Source organism: Bombus terrestris, chromosome 13 (assembly GCF_910591885.1).
Source record: "Bombus terrestris chromosome 13, iyBomTerr1.2, whole genome shotgun sequence".
In the NCBI taxonomy this organism is placed as follows: domain Eukaryota; kingdom Metazoa; phylum Arthropoda; class Insecta; order Hymenoptera; family Apidae; genus Bombus; species Bombus terrestris.
The window spans coordinates 4,192,134-4,209,198 of record NC_063281.1 but is presented as its reverse complement, the minus strand read 5'-3'; the positions used below and the strand labels follow the sequence as shown (position 1 = coordinate 4,209,198).

Here is a 17,065-nt window from a genome sequence, read left to right as displayed (position 1 = left end):
GATTTAATCCACTCTTTCTTGTTTGAAATATTTATTTCTTGTAAAGAATCGCAGTTTGTTCTCGCAATTCTTAATTATCATTTTAAAAATACGTATATATAATACTAAACAAAAATTGTAGAAAAATTTTAGGATAGTCGTTACATGATTGTATATGAAATAATTGTGCAAAATTTAAATTAAACCGGCTTACCACTTTTTATAATTTCTGTGATACTATTTCATGAAATAATATTCTGAGAAAAACACTCGTAACTACTAGCTACGGTTCATACGTGTATACAAATATACATGGCTGACTTGGAACGGTATAACTTTGTTATTTCAGGGAATTTTAATTTGAAATTTTGTAGCAAAATCGTTATTTCAAATGAAATGTTATTTTATATGCTCGAAATGCTATTTTTAACAAATCGATATTTATACTAGAATTGTTCCAAATATTATTTAAAGCGAGACACTTAATTAGAATCGCTTCGATAACTTTGAAAATAACGACTTTATCGAAAATTTTTTCGGATGAATGCTACATGGATTAATAGCGAACTATTCGATTTTCTTCTATCACTTTTGTTTTTAGACATTTTAGTCATCTTCGATTTTTCAGATAAAAGTTAAATTTTTATTTATAATGATAGATACATTTACATATACGAGTCAAGTACTCACTTAAACTTTAGCGCGTTAATTATCAGAATTTCTTTGACAGTCGTTTAATAGCCATTTTAATACATATTATTATTCTTTTTTAATGTTATTCATAATTTTCGTTATAAAGAAAAATTTGAGTTTCATTTAAGAAAGGTTGAAGGTGATATGTATCGTATACTTCCTGACGAATCAACACGCTCAAGTTATTATTTGCAGTATTATTAGTAGTAGTGGCTTTAGTTACGTGTATCACTCTGTATATTATAACTTATACAATTATACGTTATAAATATTTACAAATATTTCTTCTTTCATGCGCAGCTTTAAAACCAAAGGCAACCTGACGAAACATATGAAGTCGAAAGCTCATTACAAGAAGTGCGTCGAGCTCGGCGTTGTTCCGGTACCTACGACGGTCTGTGATGAAAATATCGATAAAGAAGCTATCGCCCGGTTGGCTGCAGGTGGAAATACCGAGGAATCCTCGGAAGAGGAGGAAGAAAGCGATGGAGAGGAGAGTGAAGAATCCGGAAGCGAGGAGCAAGAAGCTGCACAGAGTTTGCTAAGTCTATCGCAACGTAATACAAACAGATTTCCAGGGCTTCTACCGTCTGGAAGACCGACAACTTACCCTTACACTCTAACTTTCCCAACGACCTCCAGGTCCGCGAACGTATCATCTACCGCGATAAGCAACAACGTCTGCTTGAGCAGCCAAACTGTCACCACGCAAGAAACTACTCTCGTTCGAAACGAATTGTCCCATCGATACTATTTTCCCTCGAGCCGAACCGCTCCGGAAGAATCGAGGACGACCGTGATTCAATCATCGAAAAAAGAAAGTTCCGACATCGAGGTGAACGGAGTCGATACCGACTCGCGAAATACTTTGGCACAGCCTATGGATCTCACGACGAAACCAGCCCTTCAACCGTTGCCCTCTTCCATACCGCAAAGAGCCAAGCCAGCAGATATTTTAACTCCCGTTTCGGAACCGGTACTGTTACAAACGATCGTTCAAACGATGGAAAGACTACCGATACAAGGAAGAGAGTGGAAACCGGATGCCGAGGGGCATATGTTACAAGCATATCTCACTGAACGACACGTAATGGATAGTAAAATTAAACAACAATACCGAGTAGGAAACACGAAGATGGAAAAGCAACCGAGAGAGAGGGACATTTACCCGGAACAATCATCTCCGAAATCAAGAAACGCTGAATTAGAGACTAGTCCAGTAACGACTTATAACGATCCTAGCAAGATGCAAATGACTATGATAGATTCCAGGATTAAGCACGTATCGAAGCATACCACTGAAGATATCAAGATGGAAATCAGAGAGAAAATTTATCAGAACAATATCGTCATAGATCGACGGTCGTTCGATATCGAATCGATTCACAGAGAAAAAGAAATAGCAGAGAGTATGAAACATACGGTTGCGCGGAAAATGGTTGTCGGTGGACCCGGTTTTAGATCGCCCTCGCCTAACGCTGCAACCACTAAACCACAAGCCGAGTTCTTGCAGCCCTCCAATGGACCTGCACCTAATTATGTCAGGTGAGCGATACATCACATGTTAGTTTTAATTGAGTGGTAATAACACTTCACGAGTTCCTTAACTTTAACTGGCATCATTCGATGACCCACAATCATTTCGATTACCTATTCTTCAAGTATTTCTTAACTTCTGTTTTGTATTTTCACGTGATAAAGACCAGTAGTGACTAATTGAAATGAAATGGAAAATTAAGTCATTTAGTCAGAAATAAACGGTTGTGATTATTGATAACTCAACGATGTCAGATTTAGGAATAATTAACACTCACGCTGCAAATCATCTTTCTTTGTCTAATAAGGAATTGTTAAGAAATTAATCTGATTTTATCATTGTACGATACAAATACTGAAAGACAAAGAAATCTCAAATTTTATTAAAAGTTATGAATATGATTTTTTTTACTTAAAATACGATTAGTACAGGATAATGATAGGATAATTTAATCGAATTGTCTTTTAACACGTTGACTGCCACGCGTGTTTTCAAAGAAATCTCCGTCAGGCCACGCGTGCAGCAGTACCAAGCGTTCTCTGCTAGGTGCTCCCATCGATATTTTAGTAATGCGAGTCGCTCATATGACGGTCTCAAGAATAATCTTTCGTTTCGTTTGTTCGCAACATTAAAACCACTAGCTGTTGTTGAATATAATGAAGGAAAGTGTGGTATAAATTATTCCGACCAAATGGTTTTTTATGCCACCACAATTAGAAAAGGGATGAAATGGTACAGAAAACTTGGCATTCAACTCCTTCTGGGAATTTCTGTCGTAAACGCTTTGACGGTTTACAAAATTGCAACAAGAAAGAATATAAGTATTAGAATATTTAGACAATTATTAGTTGCAAAATTATTAGAGTTGTCTGAAAATACAAAAAATCCTTGTCTTTGACGGAGTCGGCATAATATCGCCGTTCGGAAAAAGAAGCATTAGGTGCGCATGCAAACTATGTTATGCAATTAAAAGACATCGAATGGACCGAACAAAGGCACAAAAGAATTTGAAGGAAATAACAACTTATTGTTCAAATTGTCCCGACCAACCTCAGTTATGTATAGAATGCTTTAAAGTTTTATATTCTAAATAATTTTTTAATAAACCATTTTCGTATTACTTTTATAACAATTCAACAGTTTTATTATTATGGAATATCTTTTCAAATACCTACGACGATCCTTCGCAAGTAGTCAAATAAGCGACACTCGAATATGGGTTACGTGGCCCGACCAGAAACTTTGCTGACACCCGAATACGGGTGTCGTGGCAATCAACGTGTTAATCGGAATTTTTGGTACACCGAGGTAGTCATTAATAAAATGGGATTAATTCGTTCTATTAAGACCAGCGCATTTGACACTACTACGTTTGCTCATGATAAGGGATTGACAGACCTGTCAAACAAGATCGCAAAGAGTTCCAAAGCATAGATATCCACATAGAATAACATTAAAGATTTGACGTATAAGTTAAAAACATAGAATATCGAGCACAAAATAAGGAATATCGCCATTCTTTTTACTTGCACTATTTCTGGATACTATATGTTTGCATTACATCAATAGTAACAAAACGCATAAAGTTCCCGTACATAACAACGGGAGGAAGTACGATAAATAAATGAAAAATAAAATACATATGTAAGGTTTAATAAAACTATCAGATATTCCTCGTTTTTCATCCATTTTTAATACAATTGTAACGATACATTGTAAAAAGAGTTATTATCCGCAGTATATATATTGATAATCCAAATAAGGAATTAGTTCCATTTCCCTACACTCGATTAATAGATAAAGAAGAGAATAACATAACAGTTTATATACAACTTGGAAAATGTGAGAATTTATAGAAATTCAAGATTATAGGAAAGTGGTAGAATTATAAAATGTTCGATTTGTTGATAATCCTTTAGCACATTCGATGCTAAAGCAGCTTTCGTTGAAAGAACTGAGTCTACTGAATGTAGTTACAGTGTGACTGAAGATGGGAGAAGCGTCTGTGGAATTTGTAACAAGGTGTTCAGCAAACCTAGTCAGTTACGGTTGCATATCAACATTCATTACTTCGAGAGACCATTTAGATGCGAAAGTTGCGCGGTTTCTTTTCGAACCAAGGGTCATTTGACAAAGCACGAAAGATCTGTTTCTCATCACAATAAGGTAATCAACTTTTTATATTTAAATATTACATATTTCATTTACGATAATAAACTGTCTAATGATCGCGAGTTAATTACTTGATTAATTACTTGATTTTCGGCCTTTAATTGTTAATATAATTACAGTGGATCCCTGTATAACGTAGGGGCACGTCCCGCGTTAAAAGGAACGCGTTATACGGGGATTATCTACCGGTAAATTTATAGAGCGTCGTTAACAGCTGGTATGGTTTTCCTAGGAGATACAAACGAATATTACCATTGAAGCAGTTAAATGTGATTCAAATTGTATATGGTGATTTATTTAATTATTACTTTATAAGCAATTTTTTAATAACAAAAATAAATGGAAGAAATCTAAATCTTACGACTGAAAACTCCCTCACAAGTATTTACATATATCATATATGTATTAGTTGAAAATTTATAAGATCGTCCACCGGGTACAGTGATTACGTTATAATATACTTGGTTGCAAGAATTATTTCAAAAATACCCAGCCGTTTTAAATATTTCGAAACCGAATGAAATTGATATAACTTAACGACTATTTGAAACAAATCTTCCAGTGTATATGTAAATTCTTCTGTAGTTATCCAATTGGCAATGTACGTTACGATATTCAGTGAGTTCATATTTTTGTGATCCTCGCATTTAAGCGAGTAAGTTTTCGACTGTTGATTATAAATGACAGAGTGCCAAATCTGAGACATAAAAGGATTAACAGACGTAAGTAGATGATATAGTGTTTTATCATTTGTGCAAACTTCTGTTTGTTGAAACTGATATTTGAAATGGTAAAACTTACTCGCTTAGTCATTGTAAATGTAACAACAGGCACACAAAACGTAAACTCACTCAGCGATATTTCATTATCAATTGAATATTGAATGGCCTCGCTAAGAATGGCTGTTCACATACACATAGTGATATTCGTTTCAGATGGTTGTTTGGTTACATCAAACTCACACAATCTGCTTTCGAGATATACATATTCAGAATGGTTGAATACTTTCCTTAAACAATCCTCGTACAGCAACGCAGCCTGAAATAAATATAAAGCTTCTATTTATTCGTTATATTTTTTCGTATTGTAATAAATTGAACTTACAATTATACTATATTGGACTGATTTACAAATCGTTTACAAATCGTTTACAAATCTACTCATGACGAAGTAAATTTATTTCATAAAATTAAAGACGAATAAAATCTTACGGTTAAGGGGCGAATTATTTACTGTTCTCTGTGAAAATACGTGCACATGCACGTGCGGCGTACAATAAGTGAGTTAACTTACAATCAGAATGATTAAATATTTAGTAAATCAATAAAGATATACAAAAATTGTTTCTACAGAGGTTCCTACGGAGTTTTTCTGCAATAATGAAGGAAATTTTAAGATGATTTTTTTTCAAATGCATATCTTTCTATTTATTATATAATAACATTTTTTAGGACGTATCTTCGACGCATAGCAAATCATAAATTAGCGTGGTTCGAAACTCTTTTATAAAGACAATCTTCAACTATTTTTATAGGTTTATGAAATATTGTTTAAATATAATTGCAATTGTTATTTCACTTTTCATCCTACAAGTATTCAATATTAATAATTTTGATCAAATAAAACAGTTGTTTTCCTAACAACAAATCATACTAATCCATTTTCTGATAAATTATTATATTCCTATTTACTATACTAAATTGTATATATTTACTATACTAAACTAATCACTATACTAAAAAGAAATTAAAATATAAATTAATAATCTTTCTTATTTTTACTATTTATTTCATTATTAATTTATATAACTATCTTGAATTATTTTTTGTTCCAAATCTTCCGTTATTAACTTATTGTTAATTTTCGACTACGTTATTAACTTTTTAGGTTTTCTGAATTTGGTTTGATTTGAAATCAAGTTGAGAGTCGTAAAACAAACATATACGACTAACTGCGTTAGACGCGGTATAACTTTCGCTAGAGGAAAATTACGTGCTCAGAATGAACTTGCATTATAAATAAGCACAGTTTTTCCTCATTCAGAGTAAATACTTTTAAATTAAAATAATTATTGTTCCTAGGTGTTTATTCTTAAAATTATCACGCTTGGAAAACCATACAAACTTCTGACAGCCACTAACATTAGAATCCCGGATGTGCTGATTATGATTGTTTTTGCTTTTCTCCTCTTTCATTATTCTATTACTGGAAATTTAAGGCATCGATATTTATATTGAAATATATCGTGCGCATAGAATTTCATCTGTATGTCGCACCCGTTTTTCTAAAATGAATTGACGTGATCATGTGATATAAATAAGAAGAACGCGTTTTATTTATATATTTTTTATTCAGTTAAATTTCCAGACAAATTTAAAACTTATTCTCTTATAATTCGATATTAATTTCAGGAGCGTACCTTATATTGACTCGAATCGTTATTCATTCTTTACATTTCCATAATATATCCAATATTTGAATCGAACAAAGTTAATTATTATCAATGCAATAATTAATGGAATGTGACTGAAAGAAACGAAGTTTTACGGTAATGTTTAAAGGTGATTAAACTCATAGAAGCAAAAAAGTTGTATACGATCACAGTGAACTGAATTTATCGGAGTTTGGTTACGATAGAAGATAGAATGAAATTTTCCTAATTCTAGAGTTCATCAAATCTCGTGTTTAAATGCGATATGCATGCATATTTTTCGATACTTTAGACGTGAACTGAATTTTCGAATTTGTTTGATTACAGGTTAGTATGACTTCCACGTTCGGAGCAGCGACCACCAGCAATCCAAGGCCATTTAAATGTACAGACTGCAAAATAGCATTCAGAATACATGGTCACTTGGCGAAGCATTTGCGTAGCAAAATGCACATTATGAAATTAGAATGTTTAGGAAAATTGCCCTTTGGAACGTACGCTGAGATGGAAAGATCTGGTGTCAATTTGAATGATATTGATACTACCGACTGTGATAATAGTCTTTCTAGTCTTCAGGTAAGTTCAGATACGTTAAAAAATTCTCCAAAATTTCATATTTATATGTAATATTTTATTTAATGCAGTAAAAAAATTTGTAAAAGTTTGCATTTCGCTAAAAACAAAAAACTCTCATAGTACAATTATGAAATTATCCTTATTGTACGTATAGATAGCAAATTTGAATTTAAATAAAAAAGAAATGTTTAATGTAAAAAATATATTAGGAAAATGTGGAACGCGTTAGAGTATATAGACAAAATAAACGATAAAAGACTGATTAATTACATTTCATCTAAACATACAATAACTTGAAATAATTATCTACATTAATATTATAAAGAGAGAGGATCTCTTTATATGCATTCGAGGTATCTCAGAAATTGTTCAACCGATTTACACAATTCTTTAACCGTTGGAAAGTACATTTTCACCGGATGGACACAGGCTACATTTTATTATGCGTATTTCTCGGGGAACCGAATAGTGAGCATAAATGCGACACTGCGCAAATTCCTTTTCATCATGCACACTTGTTGTCCAATTCACAGTCGTCGCCACAACTACGACCCCGTACTCTATATAATGATGAATATGCTAACATTCTTCTTTTACGTAAAGTCATCAATAACCTTGTTCACAATCCTTCGTTAGTTCAGCTTATTAATTTCGACGCTTGTTCACGTTCCTCGTGCGATACTCTGATCTTCCGCGTCTATTTCTTCACGAATGATCTTAGATTTGGCGATTCCGTCACCAGACTAAACTATGCAATTATGTAAATATATGAATATGTATTTCCACCGATCGATTTTGTTACGGAACCAGAATTGACCCTTAGCTTCGTCTCGTAAATAAAACACATAAAATATAGTCACAATTATCCCGAAACACCTCTGCCTCGAGCCAAATAAATATTTTTGGACTTTTTGTAATATTAATGTAGGTAGGCGGGTATAGATTTAGGGCGAGAAAGCTTTTGCTCACGAGCAATTATATGTCGGTTTGCCCAGATTTGAAAGTTCCTAGAGTTAATATAATTAACCTTTTTAGTTTTAATAAAACTAAAAATATAGCTTATGTAAAGGCATTATAATATCAAAAAATAAATAAAAAGAATATCAATTACCCGCGTTTTACGAGAACAAAGTCGCGAGCAACAACTAGTTAATTATCTCTAAAATTGACACTACTCTGTTTTAACAGATGCTGGCTCAAAGACTTTGTGAAAAAGATCCTACAAAAATAGGTCAATGGGAGCCTGAAACAATTCCAAGTCAAGTGATCAGCGGTGGTGAGACTTCGTCCGATGAGGGTGAGCCTATTCTACAGCATGCGTGAAAGTGACAACCGCGAATATGTATCGATCCATGTATCATGTGCCAATTGCAAACGAATATCCAAAGTCCGGTGTCCACCTTGGGAATTCTTAGTTTAATCGACAGAAGCACGAGGACGGCGCGGAAGAAAGCCAGAATTAACCTACGTTTTCCATAGAGGATACAAAGCCGGACGAAGATATACAATCATATAAGTGCCAAGTTTGCACAGTGTTTACTATGAACGAATTATAAGAATGAGTTACATTGCTTTGTTGAACATAATATCAAATCAGATTCTAGTACAAATACCCAAGGGGATGGGGGCTTGAACATACCCAAGTGTAGAGAGAAAGAGAATACTCAGATATGAATTACAGATGAACTCGTAGTCAAGACAGATCACAATCACAATAGACAAACAATCGAAGACACGTATGTAGTGCCAAAATAATGCAGCGAACTATAGACAATCTGCGGTGAAATTTCAAAGAATTCGTTGCCGTAACAGACAAAATATAGCTGTAATAACAAAATACCATCACCTTTCGAAGGAAATTTTTCAAGAGAGATTTTCATTAACCAAGTTAATAGCGTTTGTTATTGTGATGAAACATTGCAGCAATTTTCTTCCAAGATGCCAAAAAAGTGATTTAATTACATTAAAAACAAATTCTACAATATGGTAATGTACAACAAAAAATTATCGAAAAAAATTACTATTATAATGAAACTCTGATTTATTTAATGTGTATTTATTTAATGTGTCGAAGTATACAGAGTACAAACAGAATAGTACTATAGTACAAAGATAAAAGAGGGAATTATATGTGAAGAGATAAATAAAAAACATGCTATGAAATTTCTAATCCGAGACTTCGTTTTCAGAAAAATTTATTTTGTGAATTCATCGGACATAGATTGAGGTTAGTTACTGTCCTATTCCGTTACTAATTGTTTTATACGACATAATTTTCTCGGTTATTTAGATTTCAATCAGAGATTTCCGATCACCGAAGATACACGATGATGTAGTTTGGTAATATAACGAATCTTTTTACAAATCCGGGTTCTTCTTTTTGCTTTTCTACCAATGTTGTCAGCCATTCAAGCTCGTGATTTTTGTACGTGCCCACGTATAGCAAACAGAAGCTGTAGAAGGATTAATTATTTGTGTATTCAAGCAATTTCTAAAATCAATTGTATCTCTTTTATTTTTCGTAACATATTCCTTATTCTTTCAGTTTCAGTTATACTACTATCTCACTCTGTATAATAGACGCACACCTTGCAATATAAAGCAGTTAAATACACGTTAAAAATTAATTGACTTCGGAAATTGAAAGCAAAAATATTGAATACTTAACAATACAATTTTGTTATTTTTGATACTCTAATAAACAAAATTTGCTGTGTAGCTAATCACATCATCAAAAGAGTGATTTTTTTATGTTTTGAACATTTTTATCGATACTACTTCCTAAAATAACAATATGTGTATTTTTAATTATCTGTTCAATAAGAAAATCTTTTCTAATTGAATATTATATACTTTCCTCATTAGAGTTTGCTTTTTGTATCATTTGTCGTAATAAGTAAAAAGATTAGAATAAATGATATCTGCTGTTCGGTGGACAAGAAATTTTCTGTACATTTGTATGAAGTATGTGTGTAGAACTATACACTTTTTCTTTATAGATTTAAATTAAAATGTAGTATTTCCATTTTAAACAGGTAGCATTATTCATTTTATTTTGCTTCAGTCTTTTAAAAATAATTTTTTAAGCGTACACAAATAACCAAGTCATCTGTATTTAACATAGTCATACGTGTATGTACATAATATAACATTAAATATATTGTACAGATTTATAATCAAATATGTCATACAAAATGTACTAAAAAGTTATTGAAAGTATAATGGTTTATCTAAATGCCATTCCCAAAAATGAAGGAAACATTAAATTGATTTGATATCGTACTATGATATTACTATATTTTTTATTGATATATACTGGCATATTGATAGTTACAAACTTCTACATGTAATATTTCATGTCAGAAAACTAAATTTAGATAAAGTATTGTATATATATAATTTAAATTTATATTGAAATAAGTGCACTTATTATAAAACAAATAAAAAATTCCCAATGGGTGACGAGTACAAGTAAAACAATAATGTGCCAAATATTTATATAGAAACTTATAATATTATAATTTCAATATATCATTTAATTCTATGATTAGAAAAATCTCTTCTCAGATGGCATAACAGATAAACCATTAAAATTCTGTTTTAAAATTTTGGTACATACATGAAGATACAATCACAGAGTAAAGCGGATATTCTAACTCATTGATAATAAGAAATGCAAACCTATGTTTAGTGAGCGTTGTTTGTATTCTTATAATGGTTCACATAACAGCTTTTTCATTGTCACTCACATTTTTAAAAAACTGAAGAACATATTTGGTATTATTTACAATATTTATATAACAACATGAATATTATATATTATGATTACATTTAAAATCAGATCAGAATAATACAATACAGATGAAAGAAGAATTAACTTCTTGATTTTTTGATTAAACATTTCTTATTCAAAACGTTTATTTAAGTTTTTACGAACATATTTTAACCTCTATAAACTTTTCTTCTAAAATAGTTTTAAATATGGGGAGAAGCTATTTTCATTATTTGTTACGAAGTTTATAGAATGAAAAATAGTTAAGCCGGATTATTTAAACCTTAACATTAACAATTTTGAAATTTGCTAAATGTGTATCTCATAGTATGAGATCTCTTAACACTGTTTCCTTTTATTGATTCAAACATTGATATAAATTCATTATTTTATGAAGCCTTGTTTGTCTATTTGTCTTCTTTCTTTGAGCTTTATATTCACTTATCAATTGAATAATTTAGTATATTATTTTAGCATATTCCTATATAACTGTGTTAGATACGTATAAAACAAATGACATGCATCTATATAGAAACAAAAATTTATTCATTTTTATTTACATATTATATTTATTCTTTCAGTTTATGTTCTAAGATTATTTATGTACGTACGAAATATTTCTGATTTATTTTATGTGTACAAAACTCCTGCTTTCATTTTGCTTTTTAATACTAACGTATCCTAAAAACATGACATATTTCTAAACAATAATATGATACAACTCTGATTGTACACTACAACCTCTGAGACAAACATCAATTTATAGTTCTTTTCCTCGTATATTTTTTACAGAATTCTTAATGTGACATAATTTACAATATAATATATATTTCACTCTTTATTATGTGTTTAATAAGTGTTTGAAAGTAAATGTTAACTATAATAAGAAACTCAAATAAATAGAATATCATCATATATAGTGCTCATTTTGTATACTTATATGGATCACATAACACCACTAATAATAAGAGCTCAGACTGAAAAACTCCTATTTATTTTAAAGTAGAAAATTATAATTTACATCATTCGTAAAAATGGTAGTAATTTATTACTAAAAAGTTATCCTTCTTAATTATTATACCTTAAAACCAAAACATAAGTTAGAAATTCTGGTTTAAATCTCTATAAAGTTTCCTTCGACTAGTGATGGTGAGTAAACCTGTAAAGGTATAGTTCTTATCTAGTAAAAGATATAATATTTATATACAGTAGTATTGTGTCAGCATGAGGTGCAATGGACTGGTATGTGATTCTGTATGTAAAGTGCAACTGTTGCGTTCAACATTGAAGAGTATTCTAATATTAAAAATTAATATTATATCTAATTATTGATAGATGAATCATATATATGATTATATATATGATATTAGTATGATCAATTATGAGAATTATTGTTGATATAAGAGAAGATGTGTTTGTATATATTTATGTATAATATAATGAAATCCTATTATAGTCTTCACTGTATGTAATTGTAAGAAATTTATAATTGGGAACAGAATCGGTTATTCGGATTACCCACAAATTATAATTTTAGCGATCTTCATTTATAGATATCTTTTATTCCTCTATTATTTCTGAAATTTATAAATATTCTGCACCTTTAAAACAGAGTTAGGTAAAACATTTTAACTTTTCTCATAAATACATATTTATCATCATAATTATGTTCCAAGCTTTTATTTGAAATCATTTTTTATTACCATTAATTATTTGTAACAAAAATATATTTATTGATTTTATTAAATTTTCATAGTTGCAGACATATATTCAAATTCTTGTTAAATATTCATATAATGCTAAGTAAATAATATACATGTATCAGTATAAACAAAAATTAAATTTTTTCACCTTATAATAACATCGTAAGAACTAAAGTTTAAAATGATAAATTGGATAGTACAATAAAATACTTAAAATAAAAAATAAAAGATTAATTTGAACTTTAAAGGAAATTATACACAGGCATACACTTAACTAAAGATATTTGAATTGTCAATTCAATAAATTTAAAAATAAAGACTATATATATGAATGTTGAAATTATAACAATTATTGATATGGTAATGATTTGTGTAATTTCTAACTCTGTTTAATAGCTAGTAAAATTAATATGCATATTTTAATAAGTTTGATTTAATTTAATGAAATGTTGCAGGCTAGATCATCATTATTGAACTCTGGGTAACCGATTTTCTGATTTTGCTTAAGGTATTTAAAAAGTAACATACCTTCCACAAGCGATAGCTATTCTATCTTATAACTATTAACATAATATGCAGAGCCCAGTTTTATTAACATGTCACTCAAGCACTACTTGTCTTTCCTACTGCATAATCAGATATCGATTATCACAATTTGTACCTATGTGTGCTTGAGACAATAGGAGACGAATGACCGCACAATCATGTACATGAGGTCCATTTGAAATGTCGCCAAACAATATCAATGTAGCATAGATCAATATAGCATTTGGTGTATATCCATTCTAATGAATACCAACTAAATCATGTATGAATTTCTAAAGCGTGCATGTATGTATGTCCACAATGCCAAGCCAACGATGTTTATATTTTGGAAGAAATAATATGATAAACAAAAAATAACTTTTGCATTGAAAATAATATTTGATAAAAAAATATTAGAAGGAAGATTTCATGGAGAAAACATATTTTGGAATGCAGCTGAAGCCAAATTTCATACAATGTAATATTTATCTCTAAACTATCTCACATGTGATTACTAAGATAGTTCTTTCAAAATATTATTGTCAATATATTTTCGAAATAATTGTTTTTTGTAAAAATATGAAGTATTTTAAACAACAAAAAGTCCTTTACATATCAAATCCATTAATTTAGACCTAGGGAATCATAAATATCTATACTTTTCATCATTTATGCTGCACTAAATGAAAAAATTTGATGTAAGATAAGTATTCTATTCGGAAAGAACATTATAAATATGTTAAACAACATATTTTTTCTAGTGTTATTTGAAAATATTTTTAGATGATTTATATATATATTTATGTAAATCTATTTTTTGTTAATATGCAAACAAAAAATTTTTATGAATTTTATATGTGAGAAATCCAAGTTTGCTAACGTGTTTAATTAAATACCTATTACGTGAAAAAATTGATGTAAACGTTACTTTAAAACAATGTAGGATATGAAGTATAGCATACAACAAACAGAGAATTTTAAAGTACTTAGTACATGCAATATTCTTTAACATGCACAAGGCATTTATCACTTATAACTAGTATATCGTTAAGGTTATTATATCAGAATATTACAACAGAAATTAACTGATTTGTTTCAACATGCACACAAGCTATCATATTATTGTCTTAAAACTATGTTTCTCGAAATATAATATATATTCCAGGTGAAAGGATCAGAGTAATATATTGCTTTATATTAATGCAATTACTTATAAATTCCGAAGGGAATGAAATTTCAAGAAAACGTTTTGGAGGAAGGTCCTAATATCTCCTAATAATGAATAAGTTCTAAAAATCTTCCAATTTTTGTATCATTAACAAGCAAGTAACGTTACTGTTACATAAAAAGCTTACTATAAATGCTAAAACTTTCATAATAATTGTAGTTTCCCCTTTCTTTAAAAATAATAATTGTAAAATTTACTAATCTATACACTGAAGAATAAGTCGATTCTGCGTAATATTCTGCTTAATAACACTATTTAGTTTAGTAAAACCCTAGAAAGAAGTGTTATAAGTGATAACATACTTTGGTCTGTATATTGTTACTATATGTATAACTCCTGTAAGAAGTTGGCTTGGCTCCTTCCAAACTCAGTATTAAAAAATGATGATATTGAAAAATGAAGAACAAGCAGGATCAAACCTACAATTTGTGGATTATTTTTGACCAAATTGTGTTTTACAAGGAAATTCTTCCAAAATTTATTATCTATCACTTTATTTAAAGAATTTCTGACACAATCTATGTCTTTTTACAAATGATTGAAATTTTATAATGGGTGTTGACAGTTGCAAACACTTGCAAACAGTTGGCAAACTAATATTTTATAAACATTTTTTTCCAGTACATAATCTAGCTAAATTGTACTCATGTGAAAACATTCATCTTACACTCTTGTAATTAGTTCCTACAATTATAATATACTTAAAGCGTAAACAATTTATTAGAGAAAATAAATTTTAATCAAAGTTGATCAAGCTTCTGTTGATGAATATCATAATGCAATGGGACCGCATTAAGATTTTATAAGATATACATATATGTACAAACATGTAATATCAGCTTTTATGAAATGTAAGAATGCCAACATTTTGCTAGTGTCGCCGTCAGTTTTCTTCCTGATTCTGTGACTCTGTTGACCTACTGATAAAAAAATGTAATTTATTTATTGTAAATAAAAACATATATTGCATAAAATGTTTTATATTACATATTCTGCATGGATACACAATTAACAAAATTTTGGTAAATGGAATGCAAGAATTAAAGCTCATTTAAAGTTTATCAAAAACCGTGAAATACATATACATTTTTGGATCAATATCAATATAATTTTTTAAGATAGCATCACAAATATAAAAGTATAGTTTTATGGATGATGTGGGGTGGGAATAAATATTTAGTTTGCAATAACTGTGTGTGTGTATTATTTTATTAAAAGCTTTTTAACCTTTACATAAAGATTAATATTTCAATGATTTACATTTTTATGAAATTTAGTTTACTTTACATTTATATTGTTGCGGCCACGTATGTTGAGAAAAAAGGATTTTGAAACGAATTCGGGTGCCCGTAATAATAACAAAATGTAATATAAAATCAATAGACTTGTATTTAAGTTATATAGAGGTTTTAAATTACCGATAAATTGAACAACAAACTAAACTTTACAAGAACAAAATTAATGTTAATATTACCAAAGAAACATTTGACAAACAATATGTCCGGACTTTTTGAATGCTTGTATTAATCTACCTATCAGTCTCGTCGTGTATCTCTTCCGATTAAAAAATAATAAATTATAATTTTTGTCATATCCAATCAAAAATCACAAATTACTAGTGACAAATACAAATTAATCTCATTGAAGGTTATCGTAGAGCAAGACGAGCGTTTCATACTTTACTAATGTCTTCTCACGTAGCAACAGAAATAAATATCAAATTGGCGAGTGATTCTGGCCATCACTAATAAGTAAATTCGTCATCAGTTTCTTTCCTTCGTTACGGTTGTACAATTAATGTTTGCCGTGGCAATGTTCATGACTAGATGGTAACTATATTTATTCTTATAATTAACCCTATGCAGCGTTTGCCCCAAATGATTTGAAATTGTGAATACGTAACATCCTTGCCCTTAATTAAAAAAGGTGTTTTCCTATGGAAACAACTTTTACAAGTTTGACTCACATTATACGCAGAATTAAGTTAATATTTACGGTTAGCCCGGAAATTTTTATCAATTAAGTTAACATGTGTTAATGTTACTATTTTCGGTCATCGAATACTTTAAGAATTTTGTAAGATACTAAAAATCGAGTTTGAACGTTTGAGATTCTCTCCAGAAGTATAAATAATCATTTTCGGACAAGATACTTCGTAATTTGCTTTTCTTCTTGGCTTTATATGCAGATATATGAGATTAAACAATTTTTTTGCAGTTTCTTTCGGTTTTTTCATTTTTTATTTCATGTGTATATATGTGAATATTGTGATGTGCAGTGATCAGTAATTTATGTGGAAAATATCTGTGATTCATGGAAGATAGCGTTCGACTACATTTAGTAGCATCTCAAGGATACTTAGTGTGTGTGTGATTTTTTTTGTGGAAAACCCGCGAACGGAACGATCGCGGTGCGTGTGTGAAATTTGTATAACCACTGTTCATATGTT

At 30.0% G+C, this 17,065-nt stretch overlaps 1 protein-coding gene across 2 annotated transcripts in view; it reads left to right on the top strand.

Moving 5' to 3' along the window:
• LOC100649920 overlaps window positions 1–15,590 on the top strand; it is a 69,853-nt gene extending 54,263 nt beyond the window's left edge. The window contains exons 5-8 of one of the 2 annotated variants that reach the window (XM_012321303.3): window positions 973–2,217; window positions 4,183–4,375; window positions 7,140–7,388; window positions 8,577–15,590. In XM_012321303.3, coding sequence (XP_012176693.1) covers window positions 973–2,217; window positions 4,183–4,375; window positions 7,140–7,388; window positions 8,577–8,711 — 1,822 coding nt within the window. In that variant the 3' untranslated portion in view covers window positions 8,712–15,590. Of the gene's footprint in view, window positions 1–972; window positions 2,218–4,182; window positions 4,376–7,139; window positions 7,389–8,576 lie in introns of those variants that run through there. The other variant, XM_012321305.3, reaches the window with a different exon arrangement.
• The last annotated feature ends 1,475 nt before the right edge of the window (window positions 15,591–17,065 follow it).